The 15,943-nt window shown below is 43.9% G+C and overlaps 1 protein-coding gene across 5 annotated transcripts in view; it reads right to left on the reverse strand.

The window, feature by feature from the left end:
• The window catches only part of Plxna2 (plexin A2), a 196,642-nt gene that overhangs the window by 145,920 nt on the left and 34,779 nt on the right, over positions 1–15,943 (reverse strand). Inside the window, exon 4 of one of the 5 annotated variants that reach the window (XM_027416570.2) lies at positions 8,149–15,577. The exons of the other annotated variants lie outside the window; for them this stretch is intronic. Within the exon in view, the coding sequence (XP_027272371.1) occupies positions 15,515–15,577 (63 nt within the window). The 3' untranslated portion in view covers positions 8,149–15,514. Of the gene's footprint in view, positions 1–8,148; positions 15,578–15,943 lie in introns of those variants that run through there. 5 annotated transcript variants of the gene reach the window in all.

Here is a 15,943-nt window from a genome sequence, read left to right on the forward strand (position 1 = left end):
GTATGTATGCATGCATGTGGACAACAGGAGATAATTTTGAGTGTTGTTCCTTAGGATGCTCTTCACCTGACTATCTTTTCAAGCATAGGACCTACTCAGTTGTCCAGTAAACATATTTTACACGAATGAATAGGAAAACATTTTCACCTGGAGTCTTAGCTTTCTTCTCTGGAAAATTAAGTCATCTCTGTACGTATCCTGTGGGTAGGAAGATTTAAGAGCAGTGGTTGGAGCCATGCTTGACACAGAGCTGACACATAGAAGATGCTTGTTCCTTTGAGCAGGGCTTCTAATTTTAGTGCTGTGGATATTGTGGACCAGATCATTCTTTACTGTGGGTATTGTATACGTTGGCATCTATCCACTGTAGGTCAGTGCAATCTTCTGTCTAGGACATAAGATGCAACACTGCAGATTTTGAAAATGTCTACAAAACCAGCCCTTGGTGAACCACTGGATTGATTGATGTGAACAATTGCTATTGAAAGCACATGGCAGAGACTCATGGTTGGATCTTTTTTTTTCTTTCTTTTTGCACAAGTTAGTAAATGAACATGTCAAAGAACAGAGACTAAGCAGTAGAAGATATGACGGGGAATGTACTGTGTATGTTTATCTTATTGATTGTTAAATAAAGTTCTGTTTGGCCAATGAGACAGCAAGTTAGACAGGACTAGGAGTCAAAGAGGATTCTGGGAAATGTAGTAGAGAAGTGGTGATCCAGGCCAGAAGTGACATAGCAAGGAGACTCATATAAGCAAGGAGAAACAGGAAGTGTCCTTTTCCCCTCCACTCTTCCTCCAGCAGCGCAATGTGATCCAACAGCAAGGAGGGACGCCAATAAGGCGTCCGATAAGATAAGTCTTATAAAACATATAGATTTATGATAATTAAGACTGAGCTAACAGATGAGAATCCTAGTCATTGGCCAAGCACTTTGTACCTAATATGTCTCTGTATTATTTTGTCCATCCACGTGGCAGGCAGAACTGGGGCGGCTGGTGGAGACCACCCATGTGGCAGTAGAATTCGGGCAGCTTTGGCGGAAAGATTTATCCTAACAAAGGTACTCAAAGGCACATTCCCAGCTTTCTCAGGAATTCTATCTACATTTTCAGGTCCAGAATTTCAACCCATATCTTTACAGCCCACAATCACCAAAGATTTGAGGTTGCTCTCCATGTGCCACATGGATGACTCAAGTCAGTCTAGCTGGTGTAACTGACTTTCTGGCCTGATTTGGTTCCTTGGACACAGACTTGGACAACTTATTGATCTCCCTTCCTGCTTATAAAGTCTCTGATTTGGCTTTATAGCCAAAATCCTGACCCAGCCTCTATCTATAGAAGGTACAGTCCTCAGCACTCAACTTGGTCCACAGCTCTTTTCTGGGACCTAGACCCTGGGCCCTGTATCTGACTTCTTGTAGGTGTGCCTTTTTCTTCTGAAACTGACACCAGTTTGGAGATGGGGAGTGTTTGTATGTGTGTACAGATTTATGTGAGAATCCACACGCATGTGTTTACATGTGTAAGCATAAGTATGGGCATACAAGTATATGTACATACACGCATAAGTATGTTCATGCACACACACCTGTATATGTGTGTGTACATGGTTGATAGTAAAGTGCTCTTGTTCCCTGGGATACACACCATGTGATAATCAAGTAGGCCCAACTTTTCCACCACCTGTCATTTTAACCCTTTTTAAATTTTTATTTTATTTTATTATTAACAAAACCACCCAGTCATGAACCTAGAAAGCTACAGCAATGGCCTTCCTGGTGAGATATGCTTATTGGTGAAACAGAGACATAAATGTTATTGGAGTTACCAACCACTTTCTGATTGGATGAAACTCATACCTGATATTGCCAATAAAGCTAAGAAGCTGTGGCTATATAGGTCACAGGCCCTAGAGGAGAGCCTACTACTATTATTCTGCTAAGTAGACATAGCATTAAAACAACCCATGGTGACTTATCATTATACCCATAAAGCAATTCATATCTCAACCCCCAACAGAGAAGCTTCTAGGAGTAGATGACAATTAATATAGAGCCCTACAATCCATCAATATGTAAGAGCCAGAGGTGGTGGAGGATTTAAAAGCAATGTTTTTCTGACACAACAGGGAAGTTTGCAATATAAGTTCACAGTGATTGTGACAGCATACGCAAGATATGCACAGGCCAAAGCAAGATAAAAATCTCAGAGTGTGGGAACAGAGCCTTGCCCTTAGCTAAAGAGCTATTGACAGTTGACAGTTGACAGCTCTGTCACTGTAACAGAGGGAGAGTAACTTTTCTTTAGTGGTATGAACCCTGGTATATTGCCATACTCCAGGACAGGCCCCTCACCCAAAAGTACTTGGCCAACACAAACTGGACTCCATGGGTACATGGGAGAGAGAGAGAGAGGGAGAGGGAGAGGGAGAGGGGGAGGGGGAGGGAGAGGGGGAGGGAGAAGGGGAGGGAGGGAGGGGGAGAGAGAGGGGGAGGGGGAGGGGAGGGGGAGGGAGGGGAGAGGGAGGGAGGAGAGGGAGAGGGAGAGGGAGAGGGAGAGGGAGAGGGAGAGGGAGAGAGAACACCAAGTTGTGTTGGTAGGGAGGTAGGAGTAGATCTTGGGAGAAGGGTAAACATGGTCAAAATACATTGTGTGAAATTATCATAATTAATAAAAACATTTAAAAATTATATTGTTATTCTTGATATTTAAATCAGATGAGAACAAGATGCTCTGACTAAAGGATGGAATTGGGGTGAGAGTATGTCTTAGTTAGCTTTCTATTGCTGAAATAAAACGCCATGACCAAAAGAAACTCTGGGGAGGAAGGGGTTGCAACTGGTGGTCCATCATCTAGGGAATTCAGGGCAAGAACTCAAGACAGGAACCTGGAGGCAGGAATTGATACAGAGGCCATGGAGGAGTGCATCTTACTGGACTTTTCCCTATGGCCTGTTCATCTTGCTGTCTTAAAGCACACAGGAACACAAGCCAGGGGTGGTACCACCCAGAGTGATTCCCAAATCAATCATCTATCAAGAAAATGCACCACAGGCTTGCCCACAAGCCAATCTGGTGAGGATAATTCCTTAATTGAGGTCCCCTCTACCCAGATGGCTCAAGCTTGTATCAGGTTGACATAGAACCAGGTAACAGAGTGGTCACTTAGTCACTTCAAAGAAGGTGTCCAAAAACTACTGACACAGTGTTTTAAGATTTTGGGTTCACAGACAGCTTTGACTCTGATTAAATTAACAACCCCTTTACCCTAAACATTTTATATACAAATATTTGCAAACTACTTTTTTTTTCTTTTGGTTATATCATTGCCACATGAATTCCAGAATAAAAGTTAAACGCAATGGGTGTTAGCTACTGTTCTGTGCTCTGTTTGGGCCTTCCTGAAGGTTCCAGCTACTGGGTAAAATTAGTGATGAAACCCAGGCAGTCCTGGCCTTGCCTCTCTTCCCCGTAGAAGGAATGGAAGCTCAGACATGAAAGCACAACTGTTATCTCTGTCAAATTTCTACTTCAAGAGCTGTGGTGTTGATTTCAGTTTTGCATGCCCAAGGGGCCTATATGTGAGAGAATATCTGTGTCTCAGTTTCCATACTGGCCTCATGCTCGTGAGCTGACACATCTAGGTGAGGACCATAGTAAAGGGAATTCTGATACCTGCCAACACTGGTGGCGCCACTTGACCACTTTGGACCAGTTTCTTCTTCCATAAGTTCACAGCTTTATGGTTATTAAGTTTCCAGGCTAAGTTCAAAATAAAGACTTGAAAGATCTCTGTGTAACTTGAGCACCCTAAACAAGGGTAAGGGTATTATTGTCATTATCTTAGCCCTTACACCTTGACTAGGTGCTCAATTCAGTGCCCTCAGGCCTGGAAGCCAGGGAAAGAAAGAAAAAGTCATTTTTGTTTTTTATTTAAAAGCAACAAATCTTATTATTAAAAAAAATACTTCAGCCATTCTGACAGGTGTAAGATCATATCTCAGAGTTGTTTTGATATGCATTTCCCTGATGGCTAAGGATATTCAGCAATTTCTTAAGTGTCTTTTGGCCATTGGAGATTCCTCTACTGAGAATTCTCTGTTTAGATCTGTACCCCATTTTTTAATTGGATTATTTGGTGTTTTGGTGACTAGTTTCTCGAGTTCTTTGTATATTTTGGAGATCAGCCCTCTGACAGATATGGCCTTGGTGAAGATCTTTACCCATTCTGTGGGCTGCAGTTTTGTCTTGTTGAGTGTGTCCTTTGCCTTATAGAAGCTTCTCAGTTTCAGGAGGTCCCATTTATTAATTGTTGATCTCAGTGTCTGTGCTACTGGTGTTATGTTCAGGAAGTGGTCTCCTGTACTAATTCATTCAAGAGTACTTTCCACTTTCTCTTCTAAGAGGTTCGAGGTCTTTGGTTCATTTGGATTAAAGTTTTGTCCATGGTGGTTGATATGGCTCTATCTGCAGTCTTCTACATGCCAGCATCCAGTTATGCAAGCACCATTTGTTGAAGATGCTTTCTTTTTTCCATTGTATAATTTTAGCTTCTTTGTCAAAAATCAGGTGTTCATAGGTGTGTAGATTAATATCAGGGTCTTTGATTCAATTCCATTGTTCTTCCTGTCTGTTTTTGTGCTAATTCCAAGCTGTTTCCATTACTATAGCTCTATAGTAGAGCTTGAAGTCAGGGAGAGTGATGCCTCAGGAAGTTCCTTTATTGGAAGCTAGGAAACAATGAGAACCCTAAGAGAGACATCCATGGACCCCTGAGAAGGGGAAAGGGACAAGATCTCCTGAGTAAATTGGAAGCATGGGGTGAGGGAGGTAGAAGAAATAGGAGGGAAGAAGCAGAGGGGAGAGGAGAACATGAGGGATTAGGAAGGCTGAGTTGGGAGGAGAGCAAAGAAAGAGATACCTTAATAGAGGGATCTGTTTATGGGCTTAACGAGAAACCTGGCACTAGGGAAATCTGCAGGAATCCACAAGGATGACTCCAACTAAGAATCTAAGCAATAGTGGAGAGGCTATCTTAAATGCCCTTCCCCTATAATGAGATTGATGACTACCTTAAATGCCATCCTAGAGCCTTCATCCTGTAGCTGATGGAAGCAGAAGCAAAGATTCACAGCTAAGCACTGAGCCAAACTCCTGGAATTCAGTTGTAGAGAGGGAGAAATGATGAGCAAAGGAGACAAGACCATATTGGGGAAACCCACAGAAACAGCTGACCTGTGCAAGGGGGAGCTCATGGACCCCACTCTGACAGCTGGGGAACCAGCATAGGACTGAACCAGGCCCCCTGAACATGGGTGTCAGTTGCGGGGCTTGGGCAGTCCAAGGGCCTCTGGCAGTAAAACCAGTATTTATCTCTAGTGTACAAATGGGCTTTGGGAGTCCATTCCCTATGGAGGGATATGCTCTCAGCCTAGACACATGGGGGAGGGCCTACGTCCTGCCACAATGATATGACTTTTAAGATCCCACACAGGAGGCCTCACCCTCACTGAGGAGTGGTTGGGGGGGGTAGGATGGGGGGATGGTGAGGTGAATGGGAGGACTGGAGGAGGAGGGATTGGTATGTAAAATAATATTGGTTTTTAATTTAAATAAAAATTAATTAAAAAAACATGGGGCTGGAGAGATGGTTCACATGCAGGCAAAATATCGATGTATATAAAATAAATGAAGTTTAAAAAAAAGACTTTAAAAGGACAGAGTGGCACGTCACAGCTTATGAAACATAGCTTTGGTCTTGGAGTCATTTGCTTTGATTTCTGGAACTCTCTTCCCGAAACCTAGGAAGAACTGAAACCTTTTGACATGGTCTGAGATTGTATGTGGAGGTTTGGACCCTGGTCGGCCTCAACACGCAAATCGATTTCCAAGCTGCAGTGATGGCAGACTAGAAGGGCCTTCCTAGGGTCTATAGACTGCTAATAAGCTTATCTGAGGGAAGGCCCAGTGAGAACAATTGCTAGCCAGAGTGGCCCAGGCAGCAGCAGACTGAGCATTTTATGCAGTGCTCAAGCTGCCAATGCTGGGGGCCTGCAGGCAGGTTTATGAGATTAAAGCTCAGTGTCCAATAAATAATTTAGCAGCTGACTACAAAAACATACACAAAGTATAATAGCTACTATCTTCAGCAGTCTGATGTGCACACACATTTTAAATGCACATCAGTGTCATTTGACGTGGAGTCTAAAACCAAATAAGGAGAAGAGAAAGAACACCTTCCACTCCACTCCTTCTGAAGCCTTGCCATCAAGATTGGACAATGGGGAAAAAAAACGGATCCTGTACACTAATTATCCAGGATTCTGATCTTGTCTCTCACCCCCATACTTTCTCTTCCCCACTCATTTTTCATTTTCTATCTATGTATTTTGAGAGGATCTAAAATCTCTCATTATTCATTCAAAAGTTGGTTTTCTTCTTCCAGGGGTGTCATTTACAGAACAAAACTGGCCCTGAGTGCTATGTCTCAACAGTGACTTACTTATGGGTGCAACTCAAGAGCTGAGATAAATAAGTATCACTGCGGCAACACCAGACTCCAAGGTGAAGTTTCCATGATCCAGAAGAGGTGGTAATGGATTGGTAAGATTTGGCCTTGACTGTGAGGAAGGGAGGGGTACAAGGGAGTAACGGAAGAAGATGGAGGGAGGAAAGAGTTGGTGTGGATGTTGCAAAGACAGCGGGTGGGAAAGGGTGGAGAAATGTGAAAGAAGTTGCTCCAGTGTGTAGAAGCATGGGCAAGCATGCATGTATAGAGGGCATGTCTGGATAGCCACTTAAATGAGTACATAATTCCAAGGGAAGCTCTCACTTCCTAACTGTAAGATGTTTACAGTTATAAGATCTGAGGCTTCAGGACACCAGTGTGAGGCAGAGTGGAAGGAGTCCCCTCAAGCCTTTGTGGAGACCCAGAGGGTGATATCATTCACTCTGTTAGAGCATCCCTGGTTCTCTTGTGAAGGGCATGGACCCCAGGTTTGTCTGGCCCACACATCATCAAACTCCTCCCTCACCATATTCTGAACCTCCTGGTACTTGGCTTTGGCTGCCAGTGGCTGTGGTTTATCTCCTGCTGTTTATGGCCTGGGACAGGCTGCCATGAATAGCTCCCCAAAGAGTGGGGAAATGCAGGCATCTGCCATTCTGTGAAGCTCTTTTTAGAAATGAAAAGGACAGTCATAAAATGTTCCGGGTGAGGTAGGGGAGGTGGGTAACATGCATCATAAAAAGTGTAATGGACTAATGCTGAAACAGACTGCCTGCAACCCAGGGTTGTCTGCTGAGCTCAGACATAAGTATCAGGGAGGCACTAAGGAGACTGCCTTTTTATTTCTATGATTTGATGGTTGTGGAAGACTGGGCCAGTTTTTCCTCTATTTCTCTGTCTGTAGTCATTCCTCTGGGGATACCACCAATCTACCTAAGACTGAAGCTGCCCACAGTTTACAACTTCTGCAGTAGCTACAATTAGATTACTGGAAAGATTGGTTGGAAGCAGAGAGTATTTTAAGTTATCTAATACAATCATTTAGGATAAGTCAGATTTGAAGATTCTGGCTGCACTTATCTAAGACCTTGCAAGTGGCAAGATAGAAAAGCAAAGTGAGTACAACTCTGTGGAACACAGGATGGAACATGTAATTGGAACTGGGGACTTGTCCTGTACCAGTACAACTTCAGCATTAAAGGTACCAAAACCAACAGCTATTCCTACAGTTATCGGACAGAAATTCCACCTCTGCTCAATGTCATGTATAAGGGGGAAAAACACTAGGGTGGTAAATGATAAAAATTCAGGTATTAAGACTTCAACTATACACACTGTCCTGAGATTTTATATTGAGGAATGTGACCAAGTTCTATACTAATGTTAGCCACTGTCTTAACACACACTTGCTTTTTAAGTGTGTATTTACACAGAATGGTAGACATGTAGTATATGAGTGGCAGATAGTGGAAGTGCTTAAAATCCTGCAGAATAGGGGACACTGGAGGCAGTGTCCAATTTTTGCTGATACTTACATACTTTTACCCATGTTCTCAAGTCCTTGAAGACTTGTCTACCACCAAACCAACATTCAATAGTAAAGAGACTATTAGTGGTCTATGTTTAGTGGGGAATATGACAATATGAATTTCAACAATGAGCCAACAGAAATCTCATTCCAAAGTTTCAAGGATGCCAACTTTTATCAATAGATGGATATTTTTTAATTTGGGGTTGGCTTTGGTTTACCTAAGACTCTAGTCCCACTGAGAAGAAAAGCAGTAGAAACTATAGTACCAGCACAGGAAGCCCCTGTTCAGTTCAGCATTTTAGTGTGTGGGAGAAAGGAGCTGAGGGTTTCAGTGTGCAGTTTTCATCTGGGAAAATGATGAGCCGTTCTGGTTCATCATTCCTGAAGGGTTGGAAAGAATAGGAAAGGAAAGGAAAGAGAAGGGGGGGGGCAGGACCTCTGTTAAGCAGCTTCAGTGTTCACTTAACTTCACAGATAGCCTGTGAAGATCTGACAATCTAAGGAGTTGTGCCCCCAACTCCGTGTTTCCCAAATCCTGGTCTTCTCACAGTGACTGAAAGAAAACTACAATAGGAAACAAAAATCAATAAATGATGGTTGTGAAGAAAAAAAATACTTTCAATTTGAAGGTCAAAAGAGCAGGGCTAATGCAGTCCTTATGTTACTCGGCACATGCTATCAGAAAAAGTTAGATAATCCTTGTGCATGGCAACTATATAATTACTTATACAGAGGGTGAGCGAGGCATTAGTGTCTCTAGGGTAAAACTGCACCATTCTCAGTGGAAGTCCAGTCTCTCCAGTGACTCAACATGTTACAAAACTACCTAGAACAGGGCCTCAAGCACCCTTCTCAAGCCCACCATTGTGCCCAATGGGCTTTTTGACATATGAGATGGCTAAGCTCTTTGTGTCCTGTGTCTGTGGAGCTCCCTGGATGGGGTTGGTAGAGTCAGCTGTGAGTGGAGGAGTCTGTCCCACTGCTTGGAAGTGATCCCAGATTGGTCTATCAGTAAAGTATAGCTAATGATTTTTCCAGATAAGCAGAGTGCTGATGAAACATTCCTCTTCTCTCAGCCATGTTCAAGACTGAGAAAGAAATGGACACAGTAGTATCTAGTCTCTTGGTGATGTCAGGTTAGACTGAGGAGAAGACCTTCCTGGGAGCTGAAGTTTGATCATGAGCATCCCAGTTTATTCTGGAGTGTCTTGAGACTCCAAGAGAAGACACCTGGCTGCTACCTGAGCACTGTGTGGCATTGTTCGCTCTCTAGGTTCACCTTTGCTCACTGGCATTTCAGTAAATGATTTAATACAAATATAGAATGTATAATTTTCACATCATTCCTGGCAAATCCCAGGTGTGTCCTATTAGTAGAATTCCAAGGATGCCATTTTCAACCATGAGAAAGACACATGGCATGGTGGTACTTAGCTTAGGGCCCTATTAATAGCAATCCTAATTATAGGGCTGCAAATTTAATTCATAGCAAAGATTAATGTCAGAATCAAAGGTATCAGGCATCAATATTGATGGAATTGTGTAAGCCCCATAAACAGAGATTGAACATTTGGGTCCATCCCCTCAGCAGTGCTCTGCTGTTAACTATTGCATTAATGTCTCTTCCAATTTGCTAAATCAAAATGACTCCATTTCTCAGTGTCCTCTTCACCCATGCCTAGACCTTTGCCCAGCCATCTCTGAATGGGCATGAGTGACACATAAAGGGCCTTAAACAATGTCTTTGAAGAAGAACCCTGGGGCTCTGAAGGATGCATGGGTAACAGGCCAGGCCCCTTGCTCTACCCAGCAGCCTTTGGCTTTGTCAGCAGCTCTCTTTTATGTCCCCTTCAGAAAGCACTGAGCAAATAGTGTTGCTTGGAGAAAGGGGAGTCAGCTAGAGATTGTGTGTGGCACAAAAGGCTGCTACCCAACCCACTGTGAGTCCAAGGAGGAAGCCTGAAGAGAGAGAGTGAAACAAGACAGCGTGTGCTGAGCTGACAGCAGCCATGTTCCTGGTTTTATGGGCACCTTTGCATTACAGAATGCAAAAATGTTAGTCTACCACCCTCTCCCCCACCACTTCTTACAACTCTATGAAAATCCCTAAAAACTCACTGGTTCATCAAGTTGAACTTTGGTGGTATCTATACTTTGCTCTGTCATGGGATCCCTTTCTGGGGTGAGAAATGCATGTGGCATCTCCCCAGGAAAAGGGAAAAGGTCTTGTTACACAAGACTGCAGCTTGGTTCTTAGAGAAGGTCAATAAAGTGTAAAATCCAGTGATTAAAAGTCCACATCTGGATTGATAGAGATCTGGATACCAACCCAAGCTCTCTACTTTGTAGCAAAGAAACTCTGACATTAACTTTGTTGGACCTCACTTAGTTATATAAAATGGACATACTAATTCTTACCTGATAAGAGTTGCTGAAGCATAGTTGAAAAGACACTCAGCTCAGAGCTTAGTATAAATGAAGGGCCTAGTTTACAGTAGACAGAGAGAGTTGCTGGCCTATCATGTATGAATGGAGAGTCTCACTGCAGTAACCAGTCAGAACCTCTCAGCTCTAGGACAAACATTTGATGGTTGAGTAGCCCTCCTGCTAGACAGGCTTTGATAAGAATTCCAACCATGTGGAAGGAAGGGTCAGAACAGTGGTTCACTCTAAGGCAGGCTACGTGGTCAGGACCGGCAAAGGCTAGGTGGATCCTTTGAGAACAATCCTCAAAAAAAGTTGGGTTCGGTTCCAAAAAATGTTTGCTTTCTAGGGAGAAGCAGCTATCAATCTAATGTTATATGCAAAGGAAAAGATTGTTTCACTCAGAAAAGGCCCAAGGAAGAGATGCCAGAACTCGGAATCCAGAATTTCTTTGTTACTAAGAGCTTGTGTGAGTTTGAGTAGACTACCCAAACTTTCAAGGTCTGGCTAGCTTCTCCAGAAAATTGAATAATATATACATCACTGTCCAGGATCTCTAGATTGGACCTGGTTTTAGAATCTCCTCTAGCTATAAAATCCAATTTCAGTTACATAATGCTCCCGATGTTGCTTAATAGTGTCAGCCTTCTCCTTGACGGCCCTGGCCCCTCCACAGGTCCCAACTCTGTACTCTCTACCCTTATCTTTGTTGTCTGCTCACAAACTCCAGAACACTCAAGCAGGGAAAAATCTGATTTGTTACAAAGCCCATTGATAGTATGTCTCCTTCCAGAGACAGTGTCAATACTAAAGCTGGTAGCTCTAGCTTTGGAATAGAATCTAGAAGAGTCAGGGAGTGGTGACTGGTTAGGACATATTGGCATTCAATTTCTTTTACACCTTGAAGTCTAAATGACTTCCTGAAGGCTGAGGCAGGATTGGGATAGACTAAGAGGCTCAGAACTCCATGTTCATCCTCTGTGCCTGGTACCTCACTGGACAAGAAGGAACGCTAACAGGGAGGAAAGAGAAAGCTAGCTATTCCAGGAGCTGAGAGTTTTTCATTTGATCATCTTGGATTATGCAAATTACTTAAATATGTGTGGAGCTCATCTCAACCCTGAAATGTTTGTAATTTTACAATTTCCAGATCTTCCCTTGATTAGCCATATGACCAGAAGTATATGGAGTATTACCACATGCAAGAGAGCACAGAACAACCCCAATTTTAGTTGAGCATCAAAAAAACGATGATGGAAACAAACAGAACTCAACCTCTGAAAGAAAAACAGTAACAGTATAGGGGTGACTAAAGGAACACTAGCATCGAGGATGCCAATGGCAACAGCTGCCATTCACTAAGCTCCTTTAAGCTCCACACAAGTCTCTGTATCAGATATTCTACATCCTTCACTTCAGATGCCCACAGCAATCTGGCAAGACAGACAATGGTGGTCCAGTGGAAGAAACTGCTCCCTATGGGGCAGAGCTGTGTGGCACCATAATATTGTGGTTGGCTTGGGTGCATGCATCAAGAGAGAACACTGCTGGTTTGGTTACTTCTGCAAAGCAGCAGGCATAGAACCTCACTTCCTGCAGCTCCGCCCTAGGGAGGGCCAGCACATATTGTTTGCTCTCACTGGTGACTAATGTATCTGGATGCCAAAGTCCAGTAGGATTAGATTAGATGGCTCAGCTGGGCCAGTCTTCCAAATATTTTTTTCCCATGACTCAGGACTCAGGGTAGAGGGCAGGAGTGTCTTCCTCTATCTGACCTTGCAAATATGTCACTAAAAGGAAGCATGATCTGATAGTGTCACTACCCCTAGGGAACCAGGGAAGAAGTCGGATTTGAGAGAAGTCTCAGAGATGCCCACAATTACAGAAGACTCTTCTGTAACAACACTATTAAGTAATTTTCATATGTTGTCTTCTTAATCCTTATGACAAATATCCAAAGTGTCTTTTGCTACCTCATTCTAAAAAACAAAAGAAAAAGGCCACACTTTGTGACTGTGCCAAGTTCTGCCCTCCCTGCTTCATGTGAATCATTTCCTTGACTTAATGTTTCCATTAACACTTCACCTTCCACACAGGCTGGGGGTCATGCTCACCTCTGGCTTCTGTTGGTCTTCCCAAAGTAAGATGGAATCTCCCTGAGGATGAGTACTTACTTTTGACAGTTTTGGTCACTACTATATTAGTTTCTGACACATATATTGTTATGATGGGTCACCATGACCAAGGCAACATTTAAAATAATTTATTGGGGCTTACAGTTCCAGAGGGTTAGGTTTCATGGCCATCATGGCAGGGAACATGGAACCATGCAGGCAGGCAAGGTGATGGAGCAGTAAGCTGAAAGCTTAAACACAAACACAAGGTAGAGAGAAGGAGATACAGAGAGAGATAGAGGAGAAAGACATAGAGAAACTGGGCCTGGCATTGAATTTTGAAACCTCAAAGCCCACCCCCTTGTGATACATCTCCACCATCAGGGTCAATTCTACCAGTTCTTCCCAAATGATTTCACAAACTAGGAACAAATACTCAAAGATATGAGCCTATGGACAGGGTGCAGGTGGCATTCTCATTCAAACCACAACATTCAATAAATACTATTCCAGTAGCATGATTTCATGGAGCAGGGGTAAGAATCACCTTTGCTCTACAGGGCAGGTCACTTCAGAGATCACATTGCTGCCAGGTTATATTCAGAACCAGGTCACATGAAACTACAGAATTTCCATTATGTACTAGTCCTACCCCACAGAGAAGGGACTGGAGCTTGCTGATCTTTGGAAGTCCCTTATGACAGAGACACTTGTCCATGTCCCTGTTCATAGGTAGGCAAGACCTAACTGCCTAAAGGACATGTGTGTATGTGGTGGGTGGGCACTTTTCTGAGGATGTGACTTCCACACATTAGCACCTTAGTCTGCAGAAAATTCTACAGAAGCTGTCTGGATCACCTGAATGCTATGAGCTTGAATCAGTACCTTCAGTCTCCTGCCCCAGGGCACAGTTCCCTGATTTTTAACCATCCTGTAATAAGTCCCAAGTTGGAAGGACTCACTCTTGGATTGTGAACAGCCCACAGAACACCCTGCTTTATGTCTCAAACAGGAATCACTAGGATTGAACTATACAAGCTGTGCAAAAGATGCAAAAAATAAATAAGCCCTTAGCTTTCCATTTTCAGAAGGGTCTGGGAGACTGGAAGCCTTTTCCCTGGGGTCTGCTGGGACTCTGGATAGAGCTGAAACCCTCTGTCTACATTTGTCATGGCTGAGCATGATATACATATGGGGGGGGGGGTATCTGTAAGTATGACTTATTCCTTGTGCCAACCAAATGCCTCTTTTCCCAGCTTTGGGAAGACCAGTCCTCTGGACCCAAGGGGTCCATAAAACAACAAAACAAACAGTGAGTTTGGTGGTAGGAGTCTGGGCAAGGAGCCAGTCTCATTACAGTGATATGGTAGTGAGCTCCCAAGCCAGTACCCCACCTCTGTCTCTGTAATGCCGGCTCTGGGGAGGTCAGAGAGCATCCACTAGCCCACCATCCCTCCAGATCACAGCATTATGGGATGCCTGGGGAAGCCAGGGGACAGGTCAGATGTCTCTGGTCTCATGATAACCACTAGGGCTTCTGGAACTAACTCCCCAGCTCCTATTTCTGGTTGTTTACAGGATCAAGGATTCATGCAGAGAGAAGTGAATCATTTCCACTTTGAGGAACCAGTGACTATTGTTCTTGTTTGGTGGGATTGGCAAGGAAGAAAGTCATGTTTCCCAGCTTTTCATGCAACTAGGTCTTCCAGCTGCCACAGTGACCCCCCACACCACAAGGGAAGCCAAGTAATAGGCTAGGAACTTGGGTGTTAGGAAGTCTGTGTGAATGTCAGTATGGCCATGTGGGAAGAAAGGCATATAAATTTGGACATGTTACTTTTATCAAACCTCTGTGCACTAACCCTGGTCCCTCGGGAAGGAATCCTGATCAGCTCTTCAAGGCCTTAGATGCTAATGCAAGAAGTTCACATTTTTTCCCTTAAGGAATCGATTGTGAGATTATAAGAAGATAGGGTAGGGATGTCAGGGCCTCTGGTATGCTGGAGACTAGAAACCTTACCTTGGTATTTTCCTTGGAAAAGGCAGAAACAATTTACCTTTAAAAATCTTGGGGATTTCAGTGGCTGCTGATAGCTAATTATCAAAAAGTGACTTTAAAATGGCCAGGATCCTCCCTATAGCTTGAACAGTCTTGGTAATTTGCAAAACTGTCCCAAGAATTAAAAAGCAAAAGGACTGCTAGAGGAACGGTAGTCATCTGGGCCTCTGCACCTACCTACCTACTGCCACATTTCCATCTGATTCAGGCAGATGGCTGTGTGTGCTGTTCCAGGGTCTCTAGGCAACAATGGGAGGGCTATCCCCTCCTGCCTTACCAGCTAACATCTCAGAGCACCACTACTCCCTCTTCCAAATTCTGTCCAGAAAGCATCCTCTCCTTGTAATACAGTAGGAGTTCTGTTTCCATGAGTCCTCATCCACTGCCATCCAGCGAATCTGCCCACCCTTCATGAATACTGTCCTCTGCAACAGCCCCATCCATAAGAGTCACTCTTGGCATCCAGTTCTATTCCAATTATTGAAATAGGATTTGGCAGAGTACAGCCCAGTACATTTGAGGTCAGCTTACAGAGTCCCTAATGCGAGGTATTTTATCCGGCAGTGGGGTCAGATGCTTGGGATATGTGGCAGGAATTGCCTTCAATGGTTGAAGTGACTGGGTAGAGCGTGTGTCACAAGTATTAGGCAACAGTCAAGTTGCACATTTTACTCTGGGTTGCATCCTCAGTTCCAAAGACTGAAGCAGAGTGCCACCTTAGCTTCTGCAAGGGCATGTAGTGGTGTGTGGAACAGTAGGGTGGGCAGGTGGGCAGAATTCCAGCCACTAGGAATGGTGAGAAGGAACCAGAGCAGCATCACCCTGAAACTTGAGCTAGTCCCTCCCCGACACACTCCTGTCTTCCCTGATTCAGCATGGCTCTTGGTTCTGTGCCCCATGAACTTGTCCTTGGACTGCATACTCTACTCTTACCTGGAATCAGAAAGACATATGAAATGAGTTTCTGGTTTCTGCCACCACCCTTCTTTTACCTGCTTGGGCATTATCTCTTTTCTCTGGATTCCTACAGTATGCTCAACCAGGAGGATGTCATCACAGGGGACAGTGTTCAGGCTCTAGGATACCATACGTCTATCCCATGTCCTGTGTCTTGCCCCAGGCACTCTCACCACCTTGGCCTTGCCTTACCCATACCCAACACCTCTTCCTGACCCTGAGAAACTTCCAGCCACGCTTAGGGAAGGCTCAACCAAGCTTGAACTACAAGGTCCATATCTAGGATGCCCTGACCTTCTTGTCTTTGTTCTCATTCTCCGCTGTGGTCTGTTTTTCATTGTC

The sequence above is a fragment of the Cricetulus griseus genome, chromosome 5 (assembly GCF_003668045.3).
Source record: "Cricetulus griseus strain 17A/GY chromosome 5, alternate assembly CriGri-PICRH-1.0, whole genome shotgun sequence".
Classification (NCBI taxonomy): domain Eukaryota; kingdom Metazoa; phylum Chordata; class Mammalia; order Rodentia; family Cricetidae; genus Cricetulus; species Cricetulus griseus.